This window comes from Strigops habroptila, chromosome 19, assembly GCF_004027225.2.
Source record: "Strigops habroptila isolate Jane chromosome 19, bStrHab1.2.pri, whole genome shotgun sequence".
NCBI lineage: Eukaryota > Metazoa > Chordata > Aves > Psittaciformes > Psittacidae > Strigops > Strigops habroptila.
In genome coordinates, this window is record NC_044295.2 from 3,619,093 (window position 1) to 3,633,972 (window position 14,880).

Here is a 14,880-nt window from a genome sequence, read left to right on the forward strand (position 1 = left end):
CATGTATGATTAAACAGTTCAAAGTCTTCCCTAACATCTCACAGCACTTTCTTTACTCCAGCCTTTTTTGTGTAGCAGGCATAAGTATGGCAGTGGAACATCATGCTCTAGCAGCAAAAACCAGCCCATGTTGTTCACTCAGCTCTTGGCATAATAGATGACAAACTTAAGGAAAAGATTTTTTTTCTATTTACCACTTTGAATATTTGATGCTCTTTTTTGCTCATTTGTCACAATGTGTGTTGATTGCATTTTTTGAGTAGTAAAGAAGATTTCTTCTCCCTCTCTCCCCCGTGAGGGGTTTAAACTAGTGCCTTTTTCTTGCCTATCATCTGTTATGGTTTGATAAAAGCACAACCCAAAACATGAAGGACAGACTGGAGTAGCAACACAGCCTCCACCCTCTGGTACCCATAGAGTGTCCCTAATAGTGCCTGACATGTCAAGACTCTGGGAGTCCTTAGTCAGCCTTTTCTTCTGCAGAGGATCTCTGGGAAAGCCTGGAAAAAGCTAGCGGTAAACCTATTGCTGCTGTGATGAACACATGGACCAAACAAATGGGATTTCCACTCATTTATGTGGAAGCTGAACAGGTAAATATAACTGTGTGGTTTTCAGCACTTCAGATTGCAAGTTCTGCCTCGAACTGTGTTTTGGAATCAAGTTTAGTAGCACCCAGTTATTTGAAACCCTCTCTTTGATCAGGAGGCAGCACCGTGGGTCACCGTAGAGTGGCAGTTCTGTTTTGAAGGGAGGGGAAGTGCAGCTCACTTGAGGAACCTAGTGCAAAGCAACATGGAGTGATTCCACAAGCTCTTTAGATCATGTGCTGGGAGTTTGCTGACGTTGCCTCTTGGCTCTTTTGTGTGTGAAATGTGTGTTGGGGGGAGGGAATATCTGACTTAGCTCCCCTTGCCACACGTTTTGCTTCTCCCTCCAGTTCAGTTGTGCTTATTCTACAAGATTGCAGGGTGAGTGGGGATTACTGCCTGGAAGCTGAAGTCAGACAAATTCAAATGAGGAATGGAGTATGTGTGTTGTAACAGTAACAGTGATGAATGCTTTGGAATGATATTTTGAAGTAGCTTCTTTTTCTAGAGGAGAATATAAGTTACTCCTTTGAACAGGGCCCAGGAATGGTTTGTGATCTCCAGAAGCTGAGATTAGATGTTCTGAGAATTCCTTTCTCTCTTTTTCTTCCTTTTTTTTCTCTCCCTCAGCAAGAAGATGACAAAGTGTTGAAGTTAGTCCAGAAGAAATTCTGTGCCAGTGGACCATATACTGGTAAGATGAGTGCTAAGAGCAGGAAAGGTGTGTTCACAACTTACCATGCAATAGCAGCAATTCTGAGAGACAAAACCACAGGCAGGTGCTCTGCTTGGGTTCAGGTGTTGAAGTATTTGTTAAACTGTGGAAAATCCAGGCTTGAATGCTCTCACACATGTGGTTTCCATGTCCTCCTTGCATGGAGAACAGCATTCATCTGCAGCCTTTGGTTTGGCTTTCATTCCGAGATGCTTCTCTTCTGATGGCCAGTTTAAGGCTGGTGCTGCCAGCACAGGAGCTCTGGAAGTTGCTGGCTTTATAGTGGTGCTGAGATAAAAATGCCTCCTAAAGCAGCCAGCACTGTCTGCAGACACAGATTCCACCTATCTTCCATGCTTAGAGAAATTCAAGTGTTTGGCTTGAAAGGTGATTTAGAGATTCTTGGGGTTTAAGCTCTGGAATTGCCCTTTTCCTTCAGATTTGTGCCTTTTTAGATTTCAATCTAAGTAGCCTTGCTTCAACTGCTGCTGAGCCTTGTCTGAACATCAGGCAGAGTATGTCAGTGTTGGGTGCACCCTTTTTTTGCCCTTAGGCCTTCCTCTTTATTGTTTCTTCTTTCAGGGGAGGATTTCCCCATGTGGATGGTCCCCATAAGTATTTGTACAAGTGATGACCCCACCTGTGCCAAAATGCAAATATTGATGGACAAACCAGAGCTCACCTTGGTTTTGAAAGACATCAAACCAGACCAGTGGGTGAAGGTGAGTTGTCACAAGGGAGAACATATTCCGGGGAGGAAGTTTGTCACTGTGGTGTTCCCTCACATTTCCTTTACCTCTTTTATTCCCCTCTCTTCTCTCTGCAATCTTGTTTTTCTTATGGAGGGGCCTCTTTGTGCTGCTACTGAATATTAGCTCCTCTCTACAACACTTGCTTAGTGTAGTCCTTTGCCTTCCCATGCTAGTCTAGACAATGTAAACTTGAACCTTTTAGAAGCCCAAGCCAGAAAACCAGTGTGCAACTAGAGGCAGCATTTGAGTTGAAACGGGGTGGCTTTTTTGGTACCCTGTGGCAGCCCCAGTTTGGTTAAAATCCAACCTAAGCAAAACCAGTCCTTTTCATCTTTCATTAGTGGGAAGGTTTTCTACTGGCTTTTGCCAGATGAGCACAAATCTGTAAGCTGAGGCCTACTACAGGCACCAACCAAACTGAGAAAGGTCTCATGGTCCAAAAACTAAAATGCATTTCCTTCTTTGTTCCTGACTTTTAATTCTTTTTCACCCTTTTGGTACTTTTCAGTTAAACCTTGGAACAGTTGGGTTTTACCGTACCCAGTATAGCCCTGACATGCTGGAGAGTTTAATACCAGCCATCAAAGACCTCTCCCTACCCCCTGTGGACAGGCTTGGCCTGCAGAATGATCTTTTCTCTCTGGTAAGCAACCCTTTGCTGTTGTCTTTAATAGGAGAGCTACAGGAACTGCAGAAATGGGTGCCAGCCTCAGCTTCTGGAGGCAAGGTGCCTTTGGGATTATTGCATACATCACAGCTATTAGCTTGACAAGTTCTAACTTGTATTCTAAGACTTAAACCCTATGGAAGCAGTGTCTAGAACTGCTGTTGCACTCCAGAGGGGTGTATTATACTGTAGGGTTCTTACTTCCAAAATGATTTTGAGAACTTGCTTTCTTTTAACGCCTTAAAATAAGGAGATTCCAATGATCCCCTCGACTTTGTCAAATCCTGTCAGCACCATGGGCTTTATTTTGTTGGGCTTGTAACTGTCCTCCACTGGAGGAGGTGGCTGTTGGGGGTTCTCACTGGGATTGTCCCCAAAGCTGGTGTTGCCAGCTCTGAACCATCAGCTGCTGTGCTCTGCATTTCACATTGTGTTTCTTCTTCTTGCTAGTCAGCAAGTGTATGGAGACTTCTAAAAGTGTGGGCTCGATACCCTGCCTCTCTAGCTTTTAACTCCTGTCATGGCTTAGTTGAAGGGGTTTGAGACCCCCTCAGCAACTGAAACAACTGCAGCCCGAGTTGTTTCCCAAATCATAGAATCATGGAAAGTTTGGGTTGGAGGGACCTTAAAGCTCATCCAGTTCCAGCCTCCTGCCATGGACAGGGACACCTTCCACTAGAGCAGGTTGCTCCAAGCCCCTGTGTCCAACCTGGCCTTGAACACTGCCAGGGATGGGGCAGCCACAGCTTCTCTGGGCACCCCAATGAGCAAATCATACACGTAGGAACATTGTGTTAGACTCCTCTTTTGGTTTCAGTATTAATCATGTTTTTATCATAGGTGAATATAGCTTAGATAATGGAAATTGATCTTCACCTCTTTTCCAGTACCATAAATTACTGGTCTGGTTCCAGATTAACAAAAATGGTTGGAGGTACCTGCAGGAGGTATTATCAACTGCTCTAAGTGTAGAAGTGTTTTCATGCCTCTGTGAAGCAGTTCACATCAGATCTTCCTGGCAGGGCTGGAGAGGCAGTGGGACTTCTTGTACTGCTCATGGGTGAAGCAGGAACCAAAAATGACTTCTGCAGCTTCTCATTCTCAAAGAGCAAAACTTCAATCTCTCAATCTTTACAGTTTTTAGTTAAAATAAGATTGCTGGTGGGTGTAGCATCTGGCTGAGAATAACTCTGGGGGTTTGCTTTTGCTTGCCAGCATTGCTGCAGTTCTGTTAAGTCATTTTATTTCCTCCTCTGTTTCTTGGTTGTAAAATGTGCTTATAATTGTGTAGCTGTCTCCTTGTGAGGTGCTTACCTGTGTATAAAAAGCATCGTGTGCCATGAGCAGACAGCTGAGGTGCTGTGACTGGTGTTAACTCACCTTGGCAGAACCCCACACCAGAGAAACTAGAGTTTATATATGCAGGCTGTGCAAACTGAAGGCTATAAAATAATGTGATGAGCTATTAAATGCCTTAATTCCGTTTGGAAGTAAGATTAATCTGTGTCTTTTCCCTCTCCCAGGCCCGAGCTGGAATCATTAGCACTGTAGAGGTTCTAAAAGTCATGGAAGCTTTTGTGAATGAGCCCAATTATACTGTGTGGAGCGACCTCAGCTGTAACCTGGGGATTCTCTCAACTCTCTTGTCCCACACAGACTTCTATGAGGAAATCCAGGTGTTCGTGAAAGATGTCTTTTCACCAATAGGGGAGAGACTGGGATGGGACCCCAAACCTGGAGAGGGTAGGAAACTTATGCTCTGAAATCCAGTAGTGGTTTTGGAAAACTCCTGTGTAAATCAGCCATCAAGATTTTGGGAAAGGGGAGGAAGAAGAGGCTGAAGTAGGTGGTCAGGGGTATTTCCATGCTTAAAACCAGTCAGACAAACACAACCCCCCTGTTACCAGGCACAAGTTAAAATGGTAAAACTTTTCCATGCCTGGTCACCGACTGATTACAAATCTTCTTTAGCTTTGCATCTGTTGGAGTGCCTGAAACTCATCAGACTACAAGGATGGAAAGCCATCTATGTGCATGTTTACTTGTCCTAGTCCTGTTGTAGATGCAAGTGGTTACTAGTTCTGCCTTAGCCCAGGTTACAGGCCTAGCCTGGTGTGTTTGGGCTGGAATCATCTTCTCCTGACCCTCTTGCCCTAAAAAATCAAGGTATTCTCCAGTTGGCACTAAGGAGGGTGAGAAAAGGCCTGGCTTCTTTAGATATCCTCAAGCATGTGGAAGGATTGTTACACAGCTCTTTCTTGATGACTTTAGGTGGAAGAACACTTAATTCTTGAATTGTGTCTCCAAATAATACTGTTTTCCTCCTCCTCCTCACTCATTAGGTCATCTAGATGCACTTCTGAGAGGGCTGGTCTTGGGCAAACTAGGAAAAGCTGGGCACAAGGCGACATTAGAAGAAGCCCGCCGCCGATTTAAGGACCACGTGGAAGGAAAACACGTGCTGTCAGCTGATCTGAGGAGTCCTGTAGGTTACTGTAAATGTTGGTTCTCTAAACACTGTCCCCTCTGACTTTAGGACTGTGTGCACTGAGCTCTTGGATTTCCAAGAATAGGGAAGATAGAGGAAACCTGGGGCAAGGTATGAGACCAGCGGGTTTTGGCAGAGGTAGTGGGAGCTTGGAGAAGTCCAGTTATGAAGAAAATGATACTGGGGAGCATGGTGCAAACATCTCTGTGTTTCTTGAATCAAGTAAGCCTCATCTGTCCTGGCCAATACTTAGTCATAACTCATAAGCTCAGCTATACCCACACTGGCTGCCACAGAGCAACTCTGGTCTCTATAGAGTGTGTTGCTTTTTGGGTTTTGAAGACTATTCAAGTGCAGTGCTGAACTTGAGCTGACTTCTACTCACTTGCACCCATCCACGACCAGCCTGGATCCTCCAGGTTCAAAACCACTGTGGTAAACTGCAGGGATCATGAAAAAGCTTGGTCAGCTTGGCTCTGCAGAGCACGAGGTCTGACTATGGTGGATATGGATTGAGTATATATGAAGTACTTACTGCTTTGGTGTGGCTTGGTACAAAGATTTCTACTTCTAGTGTTTTGCTGTGGTTGAAATTACCAAAATCATGCTGAAATGGAGGAAGAGCTGAAGGAGTTGATGCATCTCTCAAATCCAGTTTTAACATGGAAGGGATCAGTGCCAGATCTGTTCACTTGTCTGAAATCTAACCCAAACATGTAGAAATTGATAGATGCATTTCTGAAAGTGTGGGTTTTGAAGGACCTTCCTTGTTTATGCTCTGTCTTAGGTATACCTAACTATTTTGAAGCATGGAGATAGTACTACTTTAGACACTATGCTGAAGGTGAGTGCACACTCTTGTTACCACTGCCAGCTTATGCAGCGAGAAGCTAAATACAAGTTCCTCTAAGACGTAGTTTATCTGCACCCAGGCTCAGGCTGATGTTCTACACATGATGTGAACTCTTGGGCTTCCTTATGCTGTTCCTTGGTCTATGTGTAGTGGGAAATTGCCACCTAGTGGAGTGTTGCAGCTCTCATTTTAGGGTTCTTTTTCATTGCTTGGAGGCGTGGTCCTACTTGACCTTATATAGTGGTGAAGATGACTTTATTACTACTGGTAATTCCTGCTGATGTACGTGTAATGAGGTCTGTAATGTGGAGAGCTGCAGGATGATTCATGAACAAGTTCAATTTGTCACGTATTACCCTTGAAGACTCATCTAGCAGCTCTGGTTCAGTGCTGGGTAAGAAGGCAGCATTTAATCCTGTGCACTAACGTTATTCGCTTTGGCTTTGAAGCTTCACAAGCAAGCAGACATGCAGGAGGAGAAGAACCGAATTGAACGAGTTCTCGGAGCCATCTCTCAACCAGAATTGATTCAGAAAGTTCTCACCTTTGCACTTTCAGTAAGTCATTGGGAAAGCTGCTGCTCCCTTCACCTCTGCTGACGGAGCACTGTGTGCTTGAATGCATTAGAATAGGAGGAGTAGCCTTAAGGATTAAATCTTTTGAGTTGTATCTTAAAGTTTGGGAGGGGAAGATCAAGCTGGTGTTGACAGCTCCGATGTGGAAGTGCATAAAGCCAATTTGGTGGGGAAATGTGTAAAGCCAAGATGTTGTGTTTGTTGGAACAGTCTTTGAATACTTGTCTACACTTTCCTCTTCAGGAAGAGGTACGTCCCCAGGACACGGTATCTGTTATTGGTGGAGTAGCTGGAGGCAGCAAGCAGGGGAGGAAAGCTGCTTGGAAATTTGTAAGGGACAATTGGGAGGAACTTTATAATCGATACCAAGGTGGATTCTTAATATCCAGACTAATAAAGGTACGTGCAGCTGAGACAAACCCTGTTCCTCTTCATGTACAGGGCCAAAACTAAACTGTTAGATTTGAAATGCTGAACACTTACCATTGCTTAATGTGTTGTTTTTTCCTCCAGCTAACAGTGGATGGATTTGCAAATGATAAAATGGCTGCAGAAGTTAAGGTAAGACATTGTAATGGAAGGAGTGATGAACTTCATCTGTGACAAACGTTGTGTGCCCAGGGCTGTAAGCACTCATGGAAGAGCCACGAGTTTGTGTTTTGAACCGTGGCTCTGACTGTTTTGTCTGTTGCCCAGTTCCCAAATTGCTTCAGGTTGAGTTATTTTATTGAAATGTGTTAAATTGGCATTTTCAGAGTGATGTGATTTCTGTTTCATTAGTTTCACTCATTTAAACTTCTAGCAAATCCAGCCCCGTTGCTGGCAGGGGTTTTAAGACTCCCCAAAAGACAACCTTTAAAGGTGATTGTAGTAAAGTTAGTATCACAAAGAAGTAGTAAAGAAGTGTCACAACTTCTGTAGTAAGCTGAGACTTAAGCTGCCACTTTCTGCCTCCCCATACTGATACATTTGGGGTGACTGCACTAGCACCCAGGGGCTCCCGGGGGAATTAACACAGCAGGAATTGGCTAAATTCCATGTTAAAAAGCTTTATGTGGTCCTTTGTGCTGGGTACTAAGAGCAAGGCTTTGGTGCAAGGCAGATGAATGTGTTTGTAGAGAGTCTGTTGTGAAGTTGGTGGCTCAAGGTGCTGGGATTTCAGTGCTGGACTCGAGCATCCCTCGCACTTGGGAGCGCAGGCGCTGGGCTTGGCAGAGGTCTGAGAACGTGGGTAGCTTTTGTTATTTACTCTTTGCCCACACTTTTACAGGGACTCCTTCTTGGAAGAAGAAACTTTAAAATATGGCCCTTAATTATCACTTTCCTGGTGGGAAAATGCTTGGGAGGAATTCTTATTGAAAAGACAAGCTGAGCCATGAACTCCATCTATCGATTTCTATCACCCAGTGATCTCTTCTTAGAAAGGAGTCAGTAGCAGAAGTGATCTTACAGAGGAATCTTTCTCTATAGTTATTTTATTCTTAAAGAACACTTCACAAAACACCAGAACACACCACAACTGCTTTTCCAGGAGAACTTCCTGAGACAGCAGACCTTTAGCTGGTGTACTTCATGTGCCCGAGCCTCCATGCCACCTTGTAGTGGACATTAGGGTGAGGTGATCTGCCAAACCCTGGGAAAAGCCTGCTTGCCTGAGCTGGGGGATGACTCCCGGCCATGCCAACTTGTCCTGCCCTTTAACCAACCCTAAAATGCAAAGTCACAGCAGCCTCTGGTGCAGTTCCTTCAGCTATTTGCAGGGGATCGATATTGTTGCTTCTGGAGGAAGAAATGTGAGACTATTCAGCAAAACTCCCGAGTGCTGCTGGTGCTTGGAGGTCATTATGCAGCTTGGAAAGAGGCCTAGGCAGAATGCTCAGCAATCTGATACCTAGACAAATGCTTCTGCAAAATGGCTCCAGGCTTCTCTTAGTGTCTTCTTCCAAGGATCCAGAAATACACACTCGATTTGCTGCTCGCTTGTTGCTTCCCAATGAGGGACTGAACTCATCTCTTCGAGTGGTGCTTGCTGTCCCTGGCAGCAGGGACACAATGGGACAGGAGGCAGTGTAGAAATGCTGCTGTGGCTTTTCCTGAGCAGAGAAATGGAGCATTTTGCTGTTCCCCCTCTCTACCTGAAGTTGCCCATCTTGCAAACCCGACAAGCACCCTGCAAATGCCTCAGTGTGCGGTGCTGGTGGGAGCAGAACTGTGGTCATAGAATCATAGAATGGTTTGGGTTGGAAAGGACCTTAAGATCATCCAGTTCCAACCCCCTGCCACGGACAGGGATGCCTCACACTAGAGCAGGTTGCTCCAAGCCCATGTGTCCAACCTGGCCTTGAACACTGCCAGGGATGGGGCAGCCACAGCTTCTCTGGGAAAAGTCTGTGCCAGCGCCTCAGCACCCTCACAGGGAAGAGCTTCTGCCTTATCTCCAACCTGAACTTCCCCTGTTTCAGTTTGAACCCATCACCCCTTGTCCTATCACTCCAGTCCCTGATGAAGGTCCCTCTCCAGCATCCTTGTAGCCCCCTTCAGACACTGGAAGCTGCTCTGAGGTCTCCACGCAGCTTCTCTTCTCCAGGCTCAACAGCCCCAATGTTCTCAGCCTGTCTCCATACGGGAGCTGCTCCAGCCCCTGACCATCCTCATGGCCTCCTCTGGACTTGCTCCAACAGCTCCATGTCCTTACATTGAGGACACCAGCCCTGCACACAGTGCTGCAAGGGGGGTCTCACAAGCAGTCAGACATAGAACCTCACTCCCGTTGCTCTATAACCCGGGGAACTTGGTGACTTCTCTTTTACACCCTGACGGATGGTTGTGTGCTTTCTGTACAGGCCTTCTTTGAGAGCCACCCAGCCCCGTCAGCAGAGCGCACTGTGCAGCAGTGCTGTGAGAACATCCTGCTCAATGCAGCTTGGCTCAAGAGGGACGCCGAGAACATCCACCAGTATTTCCTGCAGCGCAAGGCCCCACCAGCCATGGTGTGAAGCTGTGCATGCCCCTGCTGCAGTCCTGCTGCCGCCTCATGGGGAGAGGGAGGAGCGACCCAACACCTGATTCATATGCCAAGAATTTGGAGTCTTTTTCTCAAACCAATGGGGATTGGACAGTGAATGTAGTTTAACTGGTTCCTGCTCACACTCCAGATTGAAATCCTATTCAAATTATCAGCAATTCAGCAAAAAAAAAAACCCCACCAAACAAACCAACCACCACACAAACAAACGAAAAAAGAAAGGAAAAGGAGAGAGAAAAATCTGTAAATATGATAGTAATAAAATAGAGCATAACAAAACTGTGAAACTTCCTCAAGCCTTGTCAGTGGTTCAAATATTTAACACCCCCCTCCTGACACTTCTTGACAGATGGTCTGTTTTTTACACCCTCCCCCCCCCCAAAAAAAAAAAAACCAACCAAACTAAATCAAAGGAAACCAGTGGTTTCTGGGTCAGTGGAATTTTGTGGCGAGTCTGGGGCAGGAATGGGTTAATGCCTCTGAGCGTGGTGGTGTGGAACAGGTCACTGGGGAAGGCTGGTAGCTGGTATAACATAGAGTCTGTGCATCATTGGAAGCGTGAGGTTTTGGGGAGATGTTCCTGCAGCCCCCCCCAACCCAAGGATAGTGAGTTCCCTCCCTTTTGTGTTACCTCTCAGCAAAAAGACAAAAATGTTCTGTTGCTCTTCGGTTTTCCTCCTTGGATCCACTTGCTGATGTCCTTCTTAGAGATAACGGGATTGTAAGGAAACATCTTTCATAGCCACATTAAAGAAGAGAAAGAGTCACGCAGTTTGTTTGGGTTTTCTTTTTCCCCCCCCACGCCTCCCTAAATTGCACCCTCCAAATGCATGCAGATGAGGAGGTGACTCCCGTGTGACTGGTTCTCCCGGCTGCTCTTAGGGCAAGTCTCTTCTCCTCAAGACACACCGTTAACCTAAACCAGCTTATCCAAGCTCCTCATGGCCGTAGCAACACTAGCTTCTTGTTCCTTTCTGTGATGTTGATGGTAATTTGATTCAGAAGCCTTAAATTAGTGATGACTGGCGTGATGATGAAGTCCAAGCTGTGTGCCATCATTTCCTTCACAAAGCAGCGCGGTCTACTAACCAGCCACAGCACCCTCTAATACAAAGGTTGGAGTCCCATCTATTTTTACCCTTTTTCTTTAACAGGAATTCGTATTTGGTGTGGCTTAACTGTATTTCAGAAGGTCATCAGACTAACTGTCAGACTGCTTCCCTCACCCATTTTTGTGCTATTGTTTAAAAAGAAAAAGAAGATTAAACCAGTTGGCGTTAATAAAAATGTCAATGTGAAATCCATGGCCTGAGCCTGTGTTCTGTTTGAAGAGCGGTGCTGCTTTCAAAGGTCCTAAACCTCGGAGGGAGCAGCCCAGCTCTCGTGTCCACGGTGTCTTTCACAGCTCCAAGGAAAACCTTGTTCTCAGCCGCCTTCTCCTCTGCAATCAGGGGTTAAGGCAGCTGAATGAGCACACATCACCCCAAGTGTAAGTAGATCTTTGTATCATCTGAATCAAGCCTGGAGTTGAGCACTAAAGAACTAACCAGGGCAGAACTAGGGAAGGGAAAGGGGAAAAGAAATGTGAGTAAGCCCGTTTCTATTAAACACCTGAAGACTTGAGGGATCTGCAAAGAGGGAATAGGATGGTGCAAGTGCTGCTGATGCTACCCAGGGTGAGCCAGAGCAGGGATATGGGCGAGTTACTAGCTAGTAGAGGTGCAGAGCTCTTAAACTGTGTCATATTGGTTCCTACCCCGAGGGCCGCTGTGGCTTTGTGGCCAGAAACAAGGCTGAACCAGGAATTCTGTGTGTCCCCATCACATCTGTTAACCTGCCCGAGGGTTTTCCCTGCTGTCAGCACTGCGGAGCCAATGTGATTTCAGAAGAGTAAGCTGGTTTCTCTTCTGCTTCTTGCACATCGACAAAATAACGTGCAAAGTTGTGATTCCAGCATGACTGGTGATGTATGAAACGAGAAGGACCGTAGCTGCCAGTTGAGGTGATCTTGTTTTGACTTTAAACAATGCAAATGACATGCAAGCAGTTGAAGGAGAGGGACAAAAATAACGAGCTTGTGGTCAGTGAGCAAACTGAATAGTCTGCAGCAGACTGACTCGGCCTGGGCTCTTCTCCATGCAGAGACAGTAGGTTTTAATCCTTCATGAAAGCGAGTTTGGGGTTTGTCCACTTAATGTGAAACCTTTTTTTTTCCATAGAAACTGGTTTAGGTTGAAAGGGACCTTAAAGCTCATCCAGTTCCAACCCCCTGCCACAGGCAGGGACACCTTCCACTGGAGCAGGTTGCTCCAAGCCCCTGTGTCCAACCTGGCCTTGAACACTGCCAGGGATGGGGCAGCCACAGCTTCTCTGGGCACCCTGTGCCAGCGCCTCAGCACCCTCACAGGGAAGAGCTTCTTTATATCCAACGTTTTCACACTTGGGTGAAGAATATGCTCCATATTTTAACTGACAGTACAATTAAATGGAGTGCAGCAAAAATCTAAACTTGTGAACCTTTAAAAAAACAACCCAAAACAGAGCACAACCCCCACTCTTGCCTTCCCAAATCCTTCTTTAACGTGTACTGATTTGTTTCTGCGCAGGGTCACGAGATGCAGTGAGCTTTCCATGTTACCCACCATTGACTATCCCTATGACTAGCTGTTGCATCGCTGTGTTTCAGAGACTTCACACCCATGTGCTGCTAAAGGTACCTTAAACCCATGCAAAACACTTGCACGAGTGACAATGCTCCATGATGGGCCATTATAACGGAGTTTTGGACACCAGGATCACGGCTGGTGGCAGCCATAGAGCTGATACCAACCTGAGTGATGCCTCTTTCACTGCCAAGCAGATCCTGGGTAGCAAAGGCAGGTGATGTGTGGCTCATCCTGCAGTGGCAATGTCAACGTGAGCACCCTTCCACCCCCATGAAGGAAGGACCAAGCAGTAGCAACCGATCCCAAAACCAGGCTGAGCAGTGCCTGGCTCAGTGAGCCACATGTGGGCTCTTTGAGAGCTCAATTTGCTGCGCTACGTTTGTGGTTTAAGGTTAAAATGATTCATGTTCCAGTGAAAACGTGTGGGGAAAATACATGGATGTGCCAAAACTCCGAGCCAAGGAGGATGATGTGCAGTGCTCAGCTCTCATCTTCTTCACTGCGGTCATGTCGTGGACTCTTTAACTTTTCTTTTACAGGCACCCAAATTGGGAAGGAAAATTGAGGTGATTTTAAGACTGAACGTAACCAAAGTGCTTGGAAATCATTCCCTCTAAGCAGGTGAGTGTCTCTGCTCAGCCTTGTGTAACGCAGTCATCTGTGCTGGCGGGGTTCCATCCAGCTCTTCATTTCAAAACCAGATTTCACCACCTGCCTGTTCGGAACACGCATCTTCTCCATTGCAGCACCTAAGCGAGACTCCCGGCTGCTCCTGCGAGGTGAGATGGAGCACACAGAAACCCACCCTGTTGCTGCAGCTCGGGGTTAGGGACACCTTGAGCATTAAGCAGCTTTGATTTAAGGGTTTGCTCCCGACGGAGGAAGGGCTTTGCCTGGTGCACGCGTTGTCCTTGCAGCGCACGTGGTGGTTCGTGTCAATAAGCTGCTGCTTGTGTTAACTTCTTAAACCTGGCATCAGCTAAACTCTTGATCTATGGTGGTTCCTTGGGGGTTTCCACTGAACTCCAAGCGCTGGGTAGATACAAAGTCACAAATAGTTCCCATCCCTTGGAATCGAGGTGGGATTTCCTGAGGAGCCTGAAGGCAGATCAGCCTCATAGGCTCAGGAGGGGAACCCGTCGCCTGGTTCTTGTTCTAACCACGCTGAACTAACCCCAAGGACCCTGTCTGGAGAGTCAGCAGCTCTCTGCCCGTGTCTGTAGTTGGTTTATGAAGGCAGGAGATGATCCAAGCCTCTGTAATGTGAATGCTGAGTATTCCATTTATGGCAATGAGGAGAAAACCAGCGCATCGAGCTCACAGCTCCAGCCCAAGCGCTACCGGGGGGAGGCGGCTCCACAGCCTCGCTCATCCTCATCTCACACTGGGGTTCGGGGCTTTCATTGCTACCAAGGGCAGGTTCGCACAAAACCCTTTAATCCTCTTCTCCCTGGCTTTCCTTTGGGAGCAGTCCCTAAGGAAAGGCATCCTGGGGTTGTGATGCTCAGGGAAGCTGCACTTGCTGAAGCTCTTTGTGCTTCTGGGCTGTGTCCTGGAGCTCAGGGGTGGGGAGGGCAATAGAGCAGCATGTTGGAGCTGCATTCAAACTGCAGCTGCGTGAGGCTGCCCTGCTCCCATCCCTCTGCACGAGAGGGAGACTCTCAGCCTGTTTCATCCCAAATGCTGCTCAGCGAGTTGACTTTGATCTGCTCACAGAGAACTCCATTCCTTCAGGCTGAATAACGTGTCCGTTCTGTTCCGTGAGTCAAGCTGTAAATAGTCATTGCTCTTAACACGAGTCAGTGATGTGAACTCTTGACAGCTCTGCCCGTCCAGGCTCTGCTGCTGTGGATTTACTGGGGAGCAGCATCCTCTGCCCTCCTCCTGCTAGCACCATGGGCGCGCTGCATCCCCATCTCAAAGCTTCACAGCCCCTGGTTCCAGAGGTTAGGCTCAGCTTTGGTTTTCCACATGGAATGGCTGAGGCAGATGCAGGGAACACTGTCTGCAACAGGATGAGGGCAGCAGGACAAACAGAATTCAAATCCCGATGGATGGACATCTTTTAGCCCTGTTTGTAACTGCACTGAACCTGGCGCGTGGCGCTGGTACTCCTCACCCAGAGACCTCAAAGCACGTTACAAAAGAAGCTGATCTGGATTTTTCCCCATTTTAAAACCTGAGATTCAAGGCACAGATTGAGAGAGTTAAGTTTTCTGAGCTTCTCCTGCAGGCCTCTGGCAAAAGCAGGGGCAGGATCTGGGTCTCCTGAGCCGCAGAGCACCCGTTTGTTCCTGTAACCTGCATTTCTATAGGGGAATGATGAATCTTTTTTGCGTTCCACTGCTGTGGGCAACTCCGGGTTGCTCCAAGCCCCTGTGTCCAACCTGGCCTTGAACACTGCCAGGGATGGGGCAGCCACAGCTTCTCTGGGCACCCTGTGCCAGCGCCTCAGCACCCTCACAGGGAAGAGCTTCTGCCTCAGAGCTCATCTCAATCTCCCCTCTGGCAGGTTAAAGCCATTCCCCTTGGCCTGTCCCTACAGGCCC

At 47.0% G+C, this 14,880-nt stretch overlaps 1 protein-coding gene across 1 annotated transcript in view; it reads left to right on the plus strand.

Annotated features, from left to right (window-relative positions):
• The window catches only part of NPEPPS (aminopeptidase puromycin sensitive), a 34,512-nt gene extending 24,080 nt beyond the window's left edge, over nt 1-10,432 (plus strand). The window contains exons 13-23 of the mRNA XM_030508998.1: nt 484-593; nt 1,221-1,284; nt 1,888-2,027; nt 2,566-2,700; nt 4,248-4,467; nt 5,067-5,209; nt 6,000-6,056; nt 6,515-6,622; nt 6,884-7,039; nt 7,154-7,201; nt 9,484-10,432. Coding sequence (XP_030364858.1) covers nt 484-593; nt 1,221-1,284; nt 1,888-2,027; nt 2,566-2,700; nt 4,248-4,467; nt 5,067-5,209; nt 6,000-6,056; nt 6,515-6,622; nt 6,884-7,039; nt 7,154-7,201; nt 9,484-9,636 — 1,334 coding nt within the window. The 3' untranslated portion in view covers nt 9,637-10,432. The remainder of the gene's footprint in view (nt 1-483; nt 594-1,220; nt 1,285-1,887; nt 2,028-2,565; nt 2,701-4,247; nt 4,468-5,066; nt 5,210-5,999; nt 6,057-6,514; nt 6,623-6,883; nt 7,040-7,153; nt 7,202-9,483) is intronic.
• Nucleotides 10,433-14,880: the final 4,448 nt, after the last annotated feature.